Genomic DNA, 17,755 nt, shown 5'->3' on the forward strand with positions numbered 1-17,755 from the left:
TTGCCCAAGGTCACGCATCCAGCAGGACCCATTTCGGGGAGTCCACTGTATGTGATCAGAAGTAATTTTTTGATTGGCCACCTTGTGGCCGAGTGTGGGCGGAACTTCCCTGCATTGGAAGAGGGAGGGACAAACGATGGGATGCTTCAGAATGTGACAGACGGGGGAACTGGAATTTGAACTGGGTTTACCCCAATCTCCAAGGGAGCACGCGGGTTACAGAATGACTGTGATAAAGGAAAAACCAACGCCAGAAGTTGGCATGTTCTCTCCTTGTATAAATCAGGAGCTTGATACAGCGGCCCCTTTGTCTTGACATTGGTCAAGAGCTTGCTAGACTGACGAGAACCCCCTGCTCCCTGCCACCCTGGGGAGAGATGATGTCCGAGCTCAAGGATATTACATAGAGAAGCTGCCTCCTTCCATTGCCTCTGGCGCAATGTGAATTTCCGACTCTAGAAACCAGGTGCTTGAGGTCAGTGTTAGTTTTGAAGGCTGGACAGATTGTGTCGAGGGGGCAGCCTGGAGTCTTGCAATGAGCACTGGACTCAGAGCCCGGGGACCTCAGGGGTGAGGCCTGGAGCAAGTTGCTATGCCTTGCCTCAGTTTCATCATCTATAAAGCAAAGAGGAGGGACTGGGATGATCTGAGAAGAGCTTTTTGTATCCAGAGTTCGGTGTGCATCTTCCATGAGCTAGGGTTTCATTTTGTGCTTCTGAAGTTGCCATTAATTAAAATTCAATTAACGACCTCAGTCAGGAAATCCACAGTGAAGGGCTGACACTTCTGATTAATTGAGAGTGGCAGAAAAGTAAAACGGGGAAGGGGGAAATGTGACAAGCAGTTTCAGTATCCCCCTTGCCCTTTATTGAACTGACTCTCTCTGAATTGACTTAAATCCCCAATGCTTCTCTATTTTTTAAAAGAATATTTCACTCAAGAGCTGTGTTAACCAGCTGCTGTGTTCCACCTCAGTAGGGACTGCAATGATTCCTTATACTTTTTGAGAAGTAGGGGCTCCAAACTATCAGCCCCAGGGGAAACATTTAGCTGCCCAGAATTATACAAATTGAGGAGAATTTTATATGAAAACTGAGGCTCTCGGTCTCTCTTGAAACTGATAAGCCTTGGGTTTTCATTCTGACATGGCAAAACAAGCTAATGCTGAGCAGAGTTTCTTTCCTTTAGCTGTGTAGTATTCCTGTTTGCCACAGACCTCACCACACCCTGTTGCCTTACTCAGCCTTATTTTTTTATTTATTTACTCATTTTGCCAGGCTCTTATGAACACTGCCTTGGCACTGTCAAGCTCTACACATACAGAAGAATATCACTGCTGTGTGGGTTGATTAGAACCTCTCTTTCACAGTGCTCATTTTGCAGGTGGAGAAACTGAGGTCAGGAGAGATGAAAGGATTTGTCCCATGCGATGCAGTAGACTGAGCCGTGGTGGCTGAGCTAGGTCTCCTGACTCCTAATTTAGTGCTTCCCCCATCCTCAGAGTGGACCACATTGCAGCACAGAGTTTGACCCCACAGGCTTCCCTGGGGGAATTCAATTTTGTGAGAGTTTAAGTGTGGAGATTCACTCTCCCTTCCTCCAATTTCCATTGTGTATAATCCCGAAGGACATCTTTTAAAGGTTTGTGGCTCCTGCTGCTTTTTCTGTGCATCTCTGGAGACGGATGCACACGATATCTCCATAGCAACTTCCTGTGATAAAAACCAGTGTTCCTATTTCTCAGAGCTATGAGCACCCTGATGAAATAGCAAGAACATGCCGAAACTCTTCATGGGGGCAGTTATAGTCATGGTACTATGGAGAACATGCATCCGAAAGCCCAGTGTTTAGTAAACAGTGTTTAATAAACAGACCAGGGTTGACTCTTGGCTCTGCCGTGACCCGGCTGTGTGACCTTGTGCAAGTCACTTAACGTCCCTGAGCCCCAGCTTCCTCCTGTCCCATCTGGGGGTCAGAATGCTGCCTCATGGGATTGCTAAGAGGACAGGCTAGCTTCCTTAGCACACAACCTGGTCCATTGCAGTTATGTTAACAAGTGGCTTCTAAAAATTATATAACCACAGGAATGCCCAGCACTTGAACATTTTCAAGGTGAGTTTGTGTGTTGTCTCCTGGGATCCTTTACTGATGTTGCGGAGTAGCCGGGGGTGAGCATCACGCCCGTTTCGTGGGTAAGGGGAAAGGTTCCGCCAACGCTCTAGTCATATACTCTCTCGCCCACCTTCACATGTCTAAAGGTCACCTGCCATTATTGTTTTGTTGAGTAGATGAGTTTGGGAGATTGGGGACTGAGAATAGTTTCTGCGAAAAGAGTCGACCTCTTGATGTTCTCTTAATAAGCACGTTCTAGTTCATAGAAAGCCATGTCTGTCCAATCTTATTTTCTGACTGTGTGTGTGTGAGAGAGAGAGAGAGAGAAAGAGGGAAATCGAGAGGGAGGTGACTGTTACTGATTAAAAATATAGAGTGAGGTGGGCCCATTTCCTTCTGGTGACATCTGTTAAGGAGTGCCTCAGCCGTCCCTCCCCTCCTCTGTGAAGAGATGTCCAGCCAAATGTCATTTCTCCTCTAATCCCCAGATAACTACCCAAGAGCAGGTGGTTCTGACTCCCCTTCCCTCAGAGAGCCCACCAGAAAAAAAGAGAAATCCCGTGAGAGAAAAGACTGCCAAGGACGCCACCGGCACACGCCGGGGCTGGTAGTCAGGCGGCAAGTCGAGACCTGTCTGTTACCTTGGGCGCTGTGATGAAGTGCTCCCACCTCTGTCCCATGGACTTGTCCTTAATGATCTTTTTTATCGTGCTCTTGCTTCCACCTGGGTCCCTGAGTGAGAAACAGCTTAATGAGTTTTCCGTTTCCAGAGTCTTGGTTTATTACAAGTTCTTTTAAGAAATGCAATAAGCAGATGATGGCTGGTGGCTGGTCTCGGATATGATCTTTTTTACCCTGTCCTGTACCCGTGAAGAAGTGGGAGGGACAGTTCTCCATAGCTGGGTCTTGCGAGTGAAAATCAAGGTTAGCAGAGACCCCCGCTCACTGGGGGTGGGGATGCGTGGGGTGGGAGCGGGGCCGAGGGAGGTGGAATATATTTGCATGCGTTCTGCATCTGCTTGCATTTTGGACTCCCGTCCTCTCAGACTCCAGGGCAGGTCTGCGCTTGCTCCGGGGGAGTGAAATGAAAAGCGTGTTCATTTCGGAATCTCTGCCCACTCTGATGCCTGAGGGTCCCACCATCAGGGACACTTCTCAGTAACAGAGAGAGAGCCTTGCTGGGTGGGGGCTGGGGGGAGCTTGGGGGTGGATTGCACAGTGAAAATCACTGGCTTGGAGTTTATTGAGCAAAAGTTCTGTATGATATTATAGGCAAGACGCTTCTGTGCATTCTCACTAAATCGTTGCAACGAAACCTTGTGATATAGTCATTACCATCCCTTCTTACAGATGAGAAAACAAACCGGAGGAGGAGGTCTTAAGTCGCTCTTACCATGGTGCGTATGTGCAGTGAATCAAATGACCCTCGCTTGCATGGGCCTCTCCAGGGCCCTGCACCGAACTTTGTATTGTAATTTTGTATTCTGTTTCTTAAAGCTCCCCCCTCCCCCAGTTAAATAAACTTTAGGTCCTGCAAAACCTGGCTCCTCCCCTCGTGGGTTGGGGGATTTTCTGGGTATGCGACCAATCGAAGCCCCAGCAGGCTCTGTTGGTGACATGCCCACAATCCCTTATCTGAAACCCGCGGAACCAGATGTGAGACCAGATTCAGAGTTTTGGCATCTTGGAAAGGAGCGAAGCAGCACGTGTCACGTGCTAATATCATCACTCCAGGGGGGCCTGAGGTGGCATGCTGCAAGTCAAACATGGTGATATTTCTGCAATGATGTATATGAATATTCACACTGGTGTGTGTGTGTGTAAATAAAGGCTATAAATTGCTTCAAGTTTTTACCATCAAATAATTGGGTTCATCGCAGATTTTGCTGCCAAATGGGTTTCGGGGAAACTGAGTTTTCAGAGCCCTTTGGACGTTGGACTTGTGGCTGTGCCGCAGTGGCTCTCTGATGAGCAAGCTGAAGACTCCTGTCTGCTCTCTCAACTACCCCACCTGTCTGTTGGTTGGTTGATTGATCTATCGATCCCGTCCTTCCTGCCTGCCTGCCTGCCTGCCTCCCTCCCTCCCTCCCTCCCTCCCTTCCTTCCTTCCTTCCTTGGTTGATTGATCTATCGATTCCTTCCTTCCTCCCTCCCTCCCTCCCTCCTTCCCTTCCTTCCTTCCTTCCTTCCTTCCTTCCTTCCTTCCTTCCTTCCTTCCTTCCATCCATCCATCCCTTTACCCCCTTTTTCTCGGCAGAAAGGACTGTAGATGGCTGGGATCCTTTCAGTCCTTTGGCTGCTGTCACCTAGCATAGACGAGGAACCTGAGGAAATGATAGGGCCAGACCAGTTTGATGGGGGGAGGCACCGTCGGGGGCCTAGAGTTATCAGGGGCTGCAGAGAGCCATTGGTGGGGGAGGATGCTCAGATACAGGAGGCAAAACGTGATCAAGACCAACCTTACTTCGGACTGGCATGGGGGTCTGAGCCGCAGGATCGAAGGCCTTTACCAGCCCGGATGGGGAGGGGGGGTGCGCCCTTCACTGGCAGAGCCTTGCCGAGCACCTGCCAGCTCACAGCTGCAAAGCAAACAATGCACCCAGACCCCAAGGTGGGAGTCGGGCTGGGGAAGGCGGGGTGAGCGTGCGCCTCCAAGGTTTTTGTAAAGACTTTATGTTTGATTACACAATAAAAAGCCCTCTGAATAATTAACAGTGAAGCTCATTTAATGTCGGTTCTGCCTGCCTCTCCCCCTGAGTAATCGAATTAAGGAATATTTAAAATCCAGCCAGAGGAAGGAGCAGCAGTACTTCAGTCCTATAAGCAATATTTAAACTAGCATCACTCCTGAAGTTTGATTGAAGGCTCACCAACTGGAGGCTTGAGCAAGTCGTCTTTGGAGGTTTCAAGACCGCAGGGCCTTTTGTTTTCCATCCTTTGCTAACACAGCCCCTGCTGTGCCTGTCGTCTCCTTTCTGAAGTTCAAAAGCGGCCCCCTTCCCCTTTTAAAATTAAATCTGGTCCAAGCCAAGCTTTCAGAAACCTTAAATGTCCTGGCCTGATTGGGAGGATGGGGGTTTTCTGTTAACAGCGACTTCCAAGATGACCCGAAATCTGGGACAACTTCAGCCAGCTGGCGGAATGAGCTGAACACGCAGCAGGCTTCTTAGAGATCTTAAAAAGCCCAGCGTCCGAGCTCTGGCAAAGCCGTTGATGAAGAAAAGGTCTGGTTAGACAGAATCCATCTCTCTGTTTCATTTTCAGCAGCAAGTAAACCAAAAAGGAAGATCAGTAGCAGGAGGGAAAGAAATAAATAGCCCGAGCCTCGTCCGCAGCGGGCTGACTGCACACCTTTCGAAGGGCAGAGCAAGTTGCTGCCCCCCCATAGCTTGGTGGGTTGGTTATTACGTAGTTCACTAGGGTCCCAGGTCTCCAGGCTCCTAAGAGTCAGGTGTAGCACCGTGACTGGCTTTGCTCAAAAATGCGTGAGTGAGCCCAGCCGGCGTGGCTCAGCGGTTGAGCATCAACCTAGGATCCAGGAGATCGTGGTGTGATTCCCGGTCAGGGCACATGCCCGGGTTGTGGGCTCGATCCCCAGTCGGGGGCGTGCAGGAGGCAGCCGATCAATGACTTTCTCATCATTGATGTTTCTATTTCTCTCTCCCTCTCCCTTTCTCTCTCTGAAATCAGTAAAGATATATTTCAAAACACACACACAAAGCGGCGTCCCTTTTCTGCTGCGCGGGTGGTGGAAGCTCGCGTTGAGGTGGACCTCCTACCAGCCTGGTCCTTGAGTGTCTAATGAGCAGAGAGCCCCCTGTTGATGACATGTAGGGTGAGCAAAAAGTAGAGCTTGCGTTGTGTGAAGCTGCCGAGATTTTGGGGATTGTTCATTACAGCAGCTTAACCCAGTTTACCTAATCCATGCCCCTGATTTACTGTCTGTGACATCAGGCAAGCCCCTCCGACCATCGGACCCTGGAGAGTGGTGTATCTTGGTGGCTTAGGAATCGGGCGGACTGGCTGTTGGAGGCATCCGCCTGCCCCCACTGCTTCCTAGATGTGTGTTTGTGTTAAGTTATTGAGCCTGTGTGAGCCTCAGTTTCCTCATCTGTAAAATGGGAGCGGGGTATTAGCTATGTTGTGGAGATGCAATGGAATAAGGCTTGTGAAGATGAAACACCACAAATAGGGATTAGGTGTTAAAGAGAAGAAAGATGCCCTTCTCCTTTCTTGCTAACTAGAAAGATACTTTCTGGCACTTTCCAGGGAACTTAGTTCCCCTGCCCCACCCCCCACCCACAGATTCCTAAATTTTTAAAAAGTCAATCTCAGACAGTGGTGTGCTGGGGTTGGCCCACACTGGCTCACAAGAACTGAGCGTGCGCATCTCTTCCCAGCTGCAGGTTCGATGGTGTCATGTTGCTAAGCCTGGAATCAGCCACAGCCTGACCATGTCCACCGTGGGCATTGGCCAGACTATAACTTATAGCTTCTCCTGCTGGGAGAACTGGCTATTAACCCTTTACCTGCATACACTGACCCCGAACTAGAATCACCATCGGGAGCAAATGGTTCTCTAGAAAAAAGAAGAACCCCCAAGGAGAACTCTGACTTCCTTTGGGAATCTTGGCTGTCAGGGCCTGGCTGAGGCTCTGGTTCAGGTTCTGCCCTGAGACCTCATAGTGGAGCCTGTATAACTAACTCTCATTGTGACCCCAGTCTGGGCACATTTCTAAAACCAGTCAAAGGAGATAAAGACGGCCCTTTCTGTCATTATGTTCTTTCCTCAGTTTGGAAGAACAGGCGCTCAGATGTCAGAAGCAAAACGTTGCCGCTGGCCGCTTGCTCGGAGAAATGAAATGCTATTAGAAGCCCATTGGCCGAGGGCCCTTTTTCTTAGAATCTAAGCAAGCAACTGTGAAAAAAATTTAGATGTTGCTTTGACCTGGAAATTCAATTTCTCAGAATTTAGCCAACAGAAATATTTCCAACTGGGCTTAAAGTATATGCGTGAGGATTCTCTGTGCAGTCCTGTTTGAAATGCAGAACTTTGAGAGCCATCAATAGAGAAATGGGTATCTAAATTATGGTCCATCCACACCATAGAACAGGAGTATTCTCTTAAAGGGATGTGGAAAGTGTTAAAAAATGTGAAAACTTTGTATATACCATCATGGAAAGATGTCCATGAGACATCGTAAAAGGAGGGGGGGGGGCACGTAGAGAACAAACAGTATGTGTAATGTGATCCCACTTCTGTAAAAAAATTTATGTATCTGTATATATATTTATAAGGGGGAGGCATTAGAAGGACTCACCTCAGACCTTCGGAAGGAATTTCCTCCAGGGAGGGGAATGAATTGGGGGTTGGTAAAGGCTTTCATACTTTATATACTTTGGAATTTTTGGAAAAATTGTAATAGGAATAAATTATATTTATTTATTACTTGGGCACTTTTGTTTTAAAAAAACCCACGTTGTGGTAATTGTTTTTAGGCGGTGGTTTTCAAACAAATTCTGTGAGCAACAGAGATATTTTGAAAATAGCTAGGGTGCCTTGGTGGGAGTGGGAGGGGTCCCAGGTCTCCAAGACCCACCCAAAACAACAAACGTAGGGGAAGGACAAATAGGTGTTTCCTCCCCCAGGGTCTGGTCTGTTGCTGGTTGCAGCTGGTGGCAGAGCTGAGACCTACTTCGTATTCCAGCAGGTGATCAAGGGCTTCATGGTGTGGTGGGTGTGGTCGATAGTCAGGGCCTCCAGGAGCCAGTGGAGGGCACACAGCTGGCGGAAGAGGGATTCCCTGCAAAGACAGAGAGGGGGAGCACAGCGGGATCCTGTCAGAATAACATTCCTCACAGTTGTGGCAACAGAGGCAGAGCTGTGCTGGTTCCCAGTTAGAGGTGTTGCCCTGCTCTGGGCACAAGTATTTCTCATGCAGCAGCTCATTGAACCTTTGCAATGGCCCCATTTTACAGGTGAGGAGCCCGAGGCTCAGAGGAATTAAGGAATTTGTGCCAGGTCACTGGGCTAGTAGGTGGCAGAGCCATGATTTGACATAAGATGACCCTGTGCCAGTGACAGTGCAGGGGTCCCACAGCTGGAGGTCTCGACTCGGGGGAATGAGGGGATTGAAGGAAATTAACATCCTACAGGTATCCAATTGTTCACCTGATAAGAGTACAGTAAACACACTAAGAGTGTTGATGAAGTCTCGAAACCCAGGGAAACTAGCATATTTACTATATTTCTCGCCCTCCCCCAGATTAACAATTGGTCCCTTGCTTTAAATGTGTATATAAATCCTTTGCCTGAATATTGAGGAAAGGAAAACTTTTGAACATACTACTTGAAAATGCATCTGAAACATTGTTTAAAAATATGTCTAAGCTATATTTTGATTTCGGGGGGGCATCTCGTGTTACAGTGAGCCAGGCATTGACTAAGGCACTTTACACGTGTTATTTATTTCTCTCAGCAGCCTGCTGGGTATGAATCATTATGCACGCTGTAGAGAAGAGGAAACGGGCTCAGAGAGGTACAGTGACTTTGCTCTAGGTCACACAGCTTCTTGGTGACAGAGATGGGATGCGACTATCTCATTTCATGCTCCCAACATCCCATAGGGAGGGTACTGGGATTACGGCCTCCTCGTGGACCAGGGACTTGAGGCTCAGAGAGGGAGAGCCAGTTGCCCGAGGTCACACTCAGATTTGACTTCGAGGATTAGTGAGGATTTGAACTCAAGCCTGTTTAACCCCTGAGGCCGTGCTTTCTCACTACACCTCTCTGAGCTTCTGCTTTCTCATCTGCAGAGAGGGGACAACCACACACCAACACAAGAGGACTGAAGGAGATTCACTGCCTACAGAGTGCTCAGTGCGCCGTTGTTACTGTGCATACGTAGGGCCCGAACGATATTTGAGAAACGAGTGGACAGTGGACAGAGAAGTCTAGAATTCATTGCACTGTGTTCATTGCCCCTGGGTCAGTGTCTGGAGACATTTTTTGGTCGTCACAACTTGGGGTTGGGTGCTACTGACCCCTAGTGGGTAGGTGCTGCCAAACACCCTACAGCAAAGGACAGTCCTTCACAACAAAGAATTATTTCTGCCCCGATGTCCGATTGAGAAACCCTGCCCTGAAGTCAAAAGCTTCCATGTCTGTGCCTGAAATCTTCCCACTGAAAAGTGCTGACTAGCAGAAGAGAGAGAGTTGGGCTTGAAGTTCTCTGGCGTAGACCCAAGGGGAGCAAGATGCCAAGGTTTCAGAGAGCCGGAGTGTTCTTCGGGGGGCTCATTAGCCAGGTACGCCGAGCGCTGATGAGTTCACGCCTTGGGTCAGGGGACCCGGGGCTTCTCTGGGAAATAGCTCTGCGCTCGAGCCTTGGGGAGAACCTGTCCCCCGAGCTGTGGCTGCAATGTTGTTGCACACCCTCGGTGAGGGCTGTAGACAGATTTTTTATGAGGCTTCGCAAACCATTTGACATTTAGAGCGTCTGGCTCGGTGAGGAACGGAATGACTCCGTCCCGGCTGATTTGCCACTTAGCTCTAAACCACCGAGTCTGCTCTCTGTTGTTTTTATTTGCCAAATAGTGTTGTAGGCTCCAGGCTCCATGTCCCTTTCAGGAGGGCAAAGGAAAGGCTGGCTGAGTCAGAGGCAACGCTGTACTTACACGTGAGCCTCGCGTAGCAGGGGCGAAATGATGCAGTTGTGCTTGGGGGTGAAGGGGCGAGGTATGACTCCGGCCCCCGCCTTCTTAACCTTCTCATCATCGTAGGTGCTGAAGGACCGGCAGGAAGAGAGAAACAGAGTGGACAGTGAGCAGCGGTTTCAAACGCCTCTCGCCAGGGGTTATTTGGCAAATATGATTGGGCATATAGAACCCTCATCTCTCCAGCCATAATTATCGCCTGGCATATAGTTGGCGCCCAGTCACATTTGCGCATATTCCAGTGGAGGGGCAAAGGGGATGAATAGGTAAATTGTGTGGTGTACTAGTATACCATTGGATCTATTTTCTTAAAGGGTCACACAAATCTTTCTGACGTTGTAGGACATATGGTATATGTCACAACTACTTAGTAGCATGGAAGCAGCCATGCCATTGCCTGTATGGAAACACTATGTAATGGCAGTGTTCCAATAAAACTTTATTTACAAAATCAGCCTGGGGGCCGGGTTTGGCCAGCATGGCCTCCCTGCCCCATTCTAGATAGTGATAAATGCTATGGGGAGAAAAAAAAGCAGACCAAGGGGGTTTGGAAGGGCTGGGAGCTCTGGGAGTTGCAATTTTAAGGAGGGTGATAGGGAAGGTGTCACCGAGAAGGCGACATTTGATAAAAATCTGCAGAGGGTAAAGGAGTGAGCCATTCAGATGTCTAGGGGCAGAGCATTCTGGACAGAGGGAATAGCGTGTGCAAATGTCCTGAGGTGCACCTGTGTTATAGAGACAGCAAGGAGGCCAGTGTGGCTGGAGTGGACTGAGCGATAGAGAGAGAAGAGAGAGGAGGGTGGAGAGAGAAGTGGGGGCTTGGGGACCGTTGCAAGGGTGTTGGCCTTTTCTCTGAATTAATGTAAAGGATTTTGAGCTGAGAGAATACATGATCTGACTTGCATCTGAGAAGGATCCCGTTGGCTGGTGTTTTGAGAATGTCCTACAGTGGGGGCAGAGGAGGCTGTGGGGGCACATATTAGGAATTTACCTTCCTCCTGGGAATTCGAGGACAATTCTGGGGTCACAGAGTTAACGGGAAAAAATGGGACCAGAATCTAGGTCGCCTGATTTCCATTTCCAAGGGCTTTTTATTGAACCCTAGAGCTGAGGAAGCCACAAGCAAATACCTTGGCAGTGCCAAGTTTTTGTTTTTTGATGTCTTTCCATTTATTCAGATCTTTGTTAACTTCTTTCAATGTCGTCCTGTAGTTTTCAGTGTACAGGTTTTACACTTTTAAAAAAATACATATTTTTATTGATTTCAGAATGAGAGGAAGGGAGAGGGAGAGAGATAGAAACATTGATGATGAGAGAGAGAGAGAGTCACTGATCGGCTGCCTCCTGCACACCCCCTGCTGGGGATCGAGCCTGCAACTGGGGCATGTGCCTGACCAGGAATGGAACCGCGATCTCCTGGATCCTAGGTTGATGCTTAACCTCTGAGCCATGCCGGCTGGACAATTTTACACTTTAAAAAATTGAATTTATTGGGGTGGTTTTGGTTAATAAAATTATATAGTTTTCAGGTGTGCATCATCTGTAGATTGTGTTGTGTGTTCACCACCTTCCATCACCATTTATCCCCCCCCAACTATGGCAGTGCCCAATCTTACTGGCTGTCAACTCTTACCCCCAGGGGTTTAGAATATGTAGAAATTAACCCAGCCTTTACACTCCTTAACCTCTGGTTTTACGTCTTCTCTCAACCACCGTAAGACACATTTTACCCCTTGTGTTTTCTCCAACTTTTCAGCTTAATTTCCAGCTGAAAAACGAGTTTGTTGAGCACAGTGGGGAAGACTGCTGGCAGGCAGAAACCTTTGGGGACATGCTTGAGTTTCTTTTTTCCCTGCATAGTTTGCCAGACTTAAAACTTTTGTCTAAAAGAACTTATCCCATGGTCTTAGATCCGGACGGGAGAAGCATAATCCCCTTTGCTTTTATAATGCACAAGATCAAATACCTTGTTTAAAAAAAGTATTTAAGAAAGGACACTTGTACTTCTGATACTTCTGTGATTGGAATTATACTTATAGAAGCATTGCTCTTAGATGTGAGATGCTTTCAAGCCTGGACATTAAGATTATTAGCCATAAATCTGAGGATCAAATTCTCTTTATTGCATAATAGCAGCTAACAGCCACTGAGCACGTCTCATATGCCAGGCTCTGTGCTAAGCGCTATTTCACTTAATCCTCAGAATTAACTTGGGAGTTTGGGATCATCCATATGGGTGAAGAAAAGAGAGGTTCAGCAACCTGCCCAAGGCGAAACAGTTGTATGGAGGAAGCCAGGACTTGAACCCAGTCCTGTGCTCTTAACCACTACTCTGTACTGGTCAGGATACTCTATCAATGCTACTTTACAACCCCTGCTTCCTGGCCTGATTTGATGGCCACATTGCAGTAATGGCCTCATTATAGTTTAATAATCGGCCTTGTACAGCTCATAGAATTCACCAGATAAGACATACCCAGACCAGTGTCTACAAGAGGAGCCACCTCATGCATATTTAAACTTATTAAACTTTAAATAAACCACATCTTTCACACAGAAACATGGATCGGAGAGGGGAGCACTGTTTTGTGACCATGGATTAAAAGCCCCATCCAGACAAGGGGAACGTTACAAGTGAACAATTTAAGCAGGCACAGGAGGATCTTTAACAGACACCGCCCCCTCCCAGCGCCTGTTCACTCGCCCGTTAATCTGAGCACAGCTCCTGCAAAAAAGAGCTGGGTCCATTCCTTCTCTTTTGAGCTCTCGGGACCCTCACAGAGAGAGTAAGGGCCCCCTGATCATTGAGTGCCCTTCTCTGTATCCCATGCCCCTTCGAGGTTCCACGAGGACACTTCATGGTGGCCCACCGAGTGGCTGGATGAAGGTGGCTCAGGTCATGATGTGCCTGTGTAGCTCTTGGAATTAGATACGAGGACAGACACATGTAGGAGAAAATATTCCACCGAGTGCCAGAAGGCGAGGCTGGAAAGTTAGGCTGGACCAGGCTAAACGTAGTCATTAGACACTAGCCAGAGAAGGGGCTCCCCTCCGAGCCAGCTCCCATCCCTCAACCCAGCCAGGCAGCGTTCGCTGTCCGAGGTCCTTCCCAAGACCATGGGCCACGGCCACGGTGTCTACTTACGCCAGAATGATATCCCTGTAGTGGATTTCTGAGACCTTTTTGGCCGGTTGGAATTTATGTCTTTCTTCTTCTTTCAGTTTCTGAAGTTGCTGTTGGCTTTTTTTCCAGGCACTCTCCTCCCTCAGCATGGTAAAATACCCACGGCCTATTTTCACGGATTGAATCAGGAAGCTAGACGGGGGGAAGACAGGGACATGAGTTGACCATTAAGAAAAATACAGTCTTGTCCTGGCTGGCGTGGCTCGGTTGGGCAGCATCCCGGGCACTGGAAGGTTGCTGGTTCGATTCCCGGTAGGGGTCACGCGGGAGGCAGAGAGTAGGTTCGGGGTTGAGGACACCCATCGTGTGTGACGATGGCCTTGCATGGCGGTGGGAGGGCTCCAGGGATGCTGAGCAGACCCAGCCAGCTTTGTGAGCCTTGGGCTCCGATCTCAGCATGTAACTGGACAAAAGCCTCCACCGTCCGCTGCAGAACTTGTAACCAATTGGATCTTGAAATATATGTGTTATAGATGGAATTGTGTCCCCCCCAAATTCATAGGTTTAAGTCTTAACCCCCCAGTATGTCCGAACGTGACCTTATTTGGAAATAGGGTCGCTGCAGAGGTAATTTGTTAAGATGAGGTCGTATTGGAGTAGGGTTGACCCCTAGTTCAATAGGACAGGTGTCCTTATAAGAAGGGAGAGATCTGGACACAGACATGCGTGCAAAGAGGATGCCATGTGAAGATAAAGGCAGAGATGGGGTGATGCTTCCGTAGGCCAGGGGATGCCAGAGATCGCAAACAAAGCACCAGAAGCCAGGGAAAAGTCTTGGAACAAATTCCCACAGCTCTCAGAAGACATCAACCCTCCTGACACCTTGATCTTGGGCTTCTAGCATCCAAAATTATTGTGAGACAGTACATTTCCATTGTTTAAGCCACCTGACCAGCAGTACTTTGTTATGGCAGCCATATGACAAGAACGCAGTACGATCGAATGCCTAGGCCCACACTCATGGAACAGCCTAACCCATTTTATTTTCTTTAACGTTAACAGCATCTTTATTAATTAATTTTATAATGAGTGGTAGGCTGATGGTCTTTGTCACAGGGGGGCTTGGATACTATGTCCCAGGCCCTGGGGCAGACACCTGTTACATGTCAGACTCTGTGTTAGGCACATACTATGTTTCACGTTCTGTTTAAGGCACTGGCATTGCAATGGTGAACATATCCTCCAAGAATTCGTATCTTAGTTATATATATTTTTTGTAGTAATCAGGAGATTGGTAAGAGATTTTTTTTTTAAACTTATTTATGCCCTTATTCCAAAAGGCATTAGAGGCAGAAAAAAAAAAAAAGGCAGGAAAAACAAAAAAACAGAGTCAGGTGAGACAGTATAAAAACCCATGTCACATGACCTAGTGTACAAATTTGGCCCTGAGCGTCCTAGGGGCCAATGCAAAGAGGGAAACAATCCCTCACGTGATTCCTAATCACCGTAAGGTTTTTCAAAAGCAGTTCAGGTGATGCCTCGCTATTCCTGGTGCTGAAACTAGGAAGAGGTTTCTCTCGACCTTTACAGAGAGGACACTGTGAAAAGCCAAGTGTGCAACAAACCCCGAGGTGCAAATGGAGTGATGAATGCCTGTCTTGGCAGTTAACTCACAGAGAGGGATTTGGGGGGGGGGGGGTGGTTGTCAGTGTTGGCCAATTTGAAGAAATCTAGCAAGTTTTTTGGTGGAATTGCAGCCCCTTTTGAACCAAGGCAGCCAGACTCCCAGCTGCCAGACTTCTGGAAAGTCCTGGGTGAGAGATGAATAGAGTTGCGGGGAAGGTCTGGACCCTCATGCCACACACACGACTCTATTCTGGGAACTTCAGGCTGCAGGAGACCGATTTAAAAATGCTTAATATTTTAGCAAATGCCCATTTAATTCCCTTGTATGTTCCCTACATTTTCTTCATCGTTATTGCTGATTACCAGGCTATTTGTGTGAAGGGAGCTATTTGCAGGGAAGAGCGGTTTTTGCCTTTAAATCCACTCGCTTGCGTCTCGTGCGGCACTGCTTCCCCTGATGGAAAACTCCCCTGGCTACCATGGCAGGAGGAAGGGTGGGGAGTAAGATAATTAACTGCATCAGGCAAGCGGAGGGAAAGGCGGATTAGAAAATGGAAAGTTTCCTCTCCCCAGTGCAGCGTCCTCTTAGCCAATGCATGGGGGTGGGCCTTTATTTTTAAGGGACATATGTTCTCTGTACAGAGTCTGTGAGTGAGCTGATGAATGAAAAATGCTCCCTTGGGCGATGGGATACGCTCAGCAGGGCTTGGCTGAGACAGACCAAAGGGACGGGAGTGAAGCAGCCCGGGTTTCACTCCCAAGCGCCTTCAGACTTGAGGGCAGGTGTCTGCAGTGGTAGGGCTTGGGGAGCAGCCTCTGGATGGCGTCTCTACCCTGCCTCTCTCTGGACCACAACCTCTTCATCCTCCAATAGGGAAAATATTAGTTCTTGCTTCAAAGGGCTGCTGGGAGGGTTAAATGAGATGGATTTTGACATCGAGAGCTTCGTATGGTGCCTACTACGTAGGATTCAGTGATTGGGAGCTATTATTATTGTCAGTTTACGCAAGGTTCCTGAGAGGTTGGTGTGATTTACAGGTGCGAAGGCAGGGGAGAGGTTAAGTAAATGATGGGGGTCATAGAGCTGGAAAAGGGCAAAGCAGGGATTGGAAGCCAGTAGGGCTGATTTCACAATTTCTCTCTCAAGTAAGTAATCCATATACACATTGAAGTTTGAGTTGCACTGGTCTAGCCGCTCTTTCCTCTCTACTTAAAACTAAAAACAAACAAAACTCCAGAAAAATCTTCAAACTGGCTTTATCAGAAGTTCGATTCCCTTGCTACAAGTTGGAAATAAAACTCTGAACACAGGCTAGCCATCAGCTCATCTGAGAAAGTTCTTTAAGCCCATCCGTAGGAGACAGTCTCATCCTTGAGTGCACTCTGCTCGCCGTAATTGTCCCACTACCTGAATCAGCCTCCATCCGTAGGGCCCTGCAGGACACTAGGACTGAACGTCATCTAAGACACAGTCCTAGCTATCTTCACGGGGGCCCTGCAGGAAGCTGCAGAGTATTGGAGGGTTTGGAGGCCACGAAGGGAACTTAAGTTCAACCTTTCTATTATGGGGGGCATGGGATTAACCACTACAAATCGCTTTATTAAAAAGCAGCAGCCCAAATGTACACACACGCACCCCCCCACACACACACCTTTTAATGGGATTATGGCTCTGCATCCAGCTGGTTTTCACTCACATTTTCTGTCTCTGCCTTTGAGAAATATGGGGCCATAAGGCCAGGAGTGCTTCGACAGGGAAGGCAGAATGACATTTAGATGAACAAACACTCCTAGCAACCTGATTTCAGGGATGTCCTGCTCTTAACAGAGGGGAATTGCCTACATGGGAAATTTTCACTTAACAAATTTTACTGTTTTGAAATGATAGCCAATAATTCAGTTGCTCCCCAGTTTGTGGAGGCTGGCAGCTTGGAGAACCCACTTCATCAGGCTGGCTCCCCAACCTTGCTTTGTCAGCCCACCCAGAGGGATTGATTTCAGAGAAGAGAGGGCCACCAGGGTGGACCGGAGGGGTTGGAAACGCTACCCTTAAATTCTTGAATTTTCAGTCGACCCATACAACAGGCAAATTAATAACGCAGCTCCAGTTCAGGCTGGCACCAAGCAAATATTTTCGCATTTAAATCCCCGCATTAGAATGCCCTGTTTATACAATAACTTAATAAATCTAGCCCGGCTGCCAAACTGACAAGAAGGTGAGAATCATTCATTAAAATGCAAATGCAATTGAGATGAAATTTGGAATACATTTATTACAGTAATTGAACTTCAGTCAACTGTAGTCACAACACAGATTTTGAACTGCCTTTCAGACAAAAGGACGCGCTGTATTGTTCCCCCCACCAGCCACAAGTTAATATCTTTGTCAGCATGCAAATTAGTCATTTCCAAAGTGCTAATGATCTGCAGTGGAGATCTCACTCTTTATAGGACAGGCTTGTTAGAGATAAAGGTCAGTTGCATACACAAAAGATTGCTCTGGTATCATATTGTGTATATAGCAAATTGATTGCAAACATATTCTGAGTGCTTATTGCAGCCACATTCTTATTAAATCACATCGGAACATCCCTTTAGCATCCCTAGGTCATTTGCTAATTGTAATGCCCAACAGTGGGAGCTTTGCCGAGTCAGGATTTTACCTCACAGATCACAAGTTCAAGACGGATTTGTCTCCTTCCTGAATGACTCAGCCCAAAGAGAAAGAGTCTGTTCATGGTTTCCTTTTTATCATAAATCAAGTGAAGGAAAGATGCTATGGGAACTGTGATAAAGGCTCAGGAAACTTGACTTTAGCTGCTCCACTTTTATTCTTTCTGGCTCCTTTGCAAAACTCATATGGTGTTTCTGAGGTCTGGGCAGACATGTACCCGGCAGATGCTGTTTGAGTTGGAAGAAGGCACAACCCAGAGAGTTGCTTCAGCTAAGGATGTCACTCTAGGGTGGCCCAAAATAATTTGTCTCACCTGTAAAACGAGAGGTTACTTTTGTTCCCTTTACCCCCCCTTCATGTTTATTCATCGATCATGAGCGATGTCAACTCTACTTCCTAAATGTCACCTGACTGCCTTCCTGTTGCCACCACCCTGGCTGGAAACTATCATGGTTGTTTCTGTTACTCTTAAGTGGCTTCCTACCTGGTCTTTCTCCTTCCTA

The 17,755-nt window shown here is 47.7% G+C and overlaps 1 protein-coding gene and 1 long non-coding RNA gene across 3 annotated transcripts in view; one reads left to right on the forward strand and one right to left on the reverse strand.

The window, feature by feature from the left end:
• Positions 1-17,755, forward strand: part of LOC308549877 — a 216,587-nt gene that overhangs the window by 61,675 nt on the left and 137,157 nt on the right. The window lies entirely within an intron of this gene.
• CCDC60 (coiled-coil domain containing 60) overlaps positions 1-17,755 on the reverse strand; it is an 83,700-nt gene that overhangs the window by 15,721 nt on the left and 50,224 nt on the right. Inside the window, exons 3-6 of the mRNA XM_081122987.1 lie at positions 12,974-13,144; positions 9,790-9,897; positions 7,809-7,916; positions 2,754-2,844 (exon numbers count right to left, since the gene is read on the reverse strand). Coding sequence (XP_080979113.1) covers positions 2,754-2,844; positions 7,809-7,916; positions 9,790-9,897; positions 12,974-13,144 — 478 coding nt within the window. The remainder of the gene's footprint in view (positions 1-2,753; positions 2,845-7,808; positions 7,917-9,789; positions 9,898-12,973; positions 13,145-17,755) is intronic.

Source organism: Miniopterus schreibersii, assembly GCF_964146895.1.
Source record: "Miniopterus schreibersii genome assembly, chromosome: 20".
Classification (NCBI taxonomy): domain Eukaryota; kingdom Metazoa; phylum Chordata; class Mammalia; order Chiroptera; family Miniopteridae; genus Miniopterus; species Miniopterus schreibersii.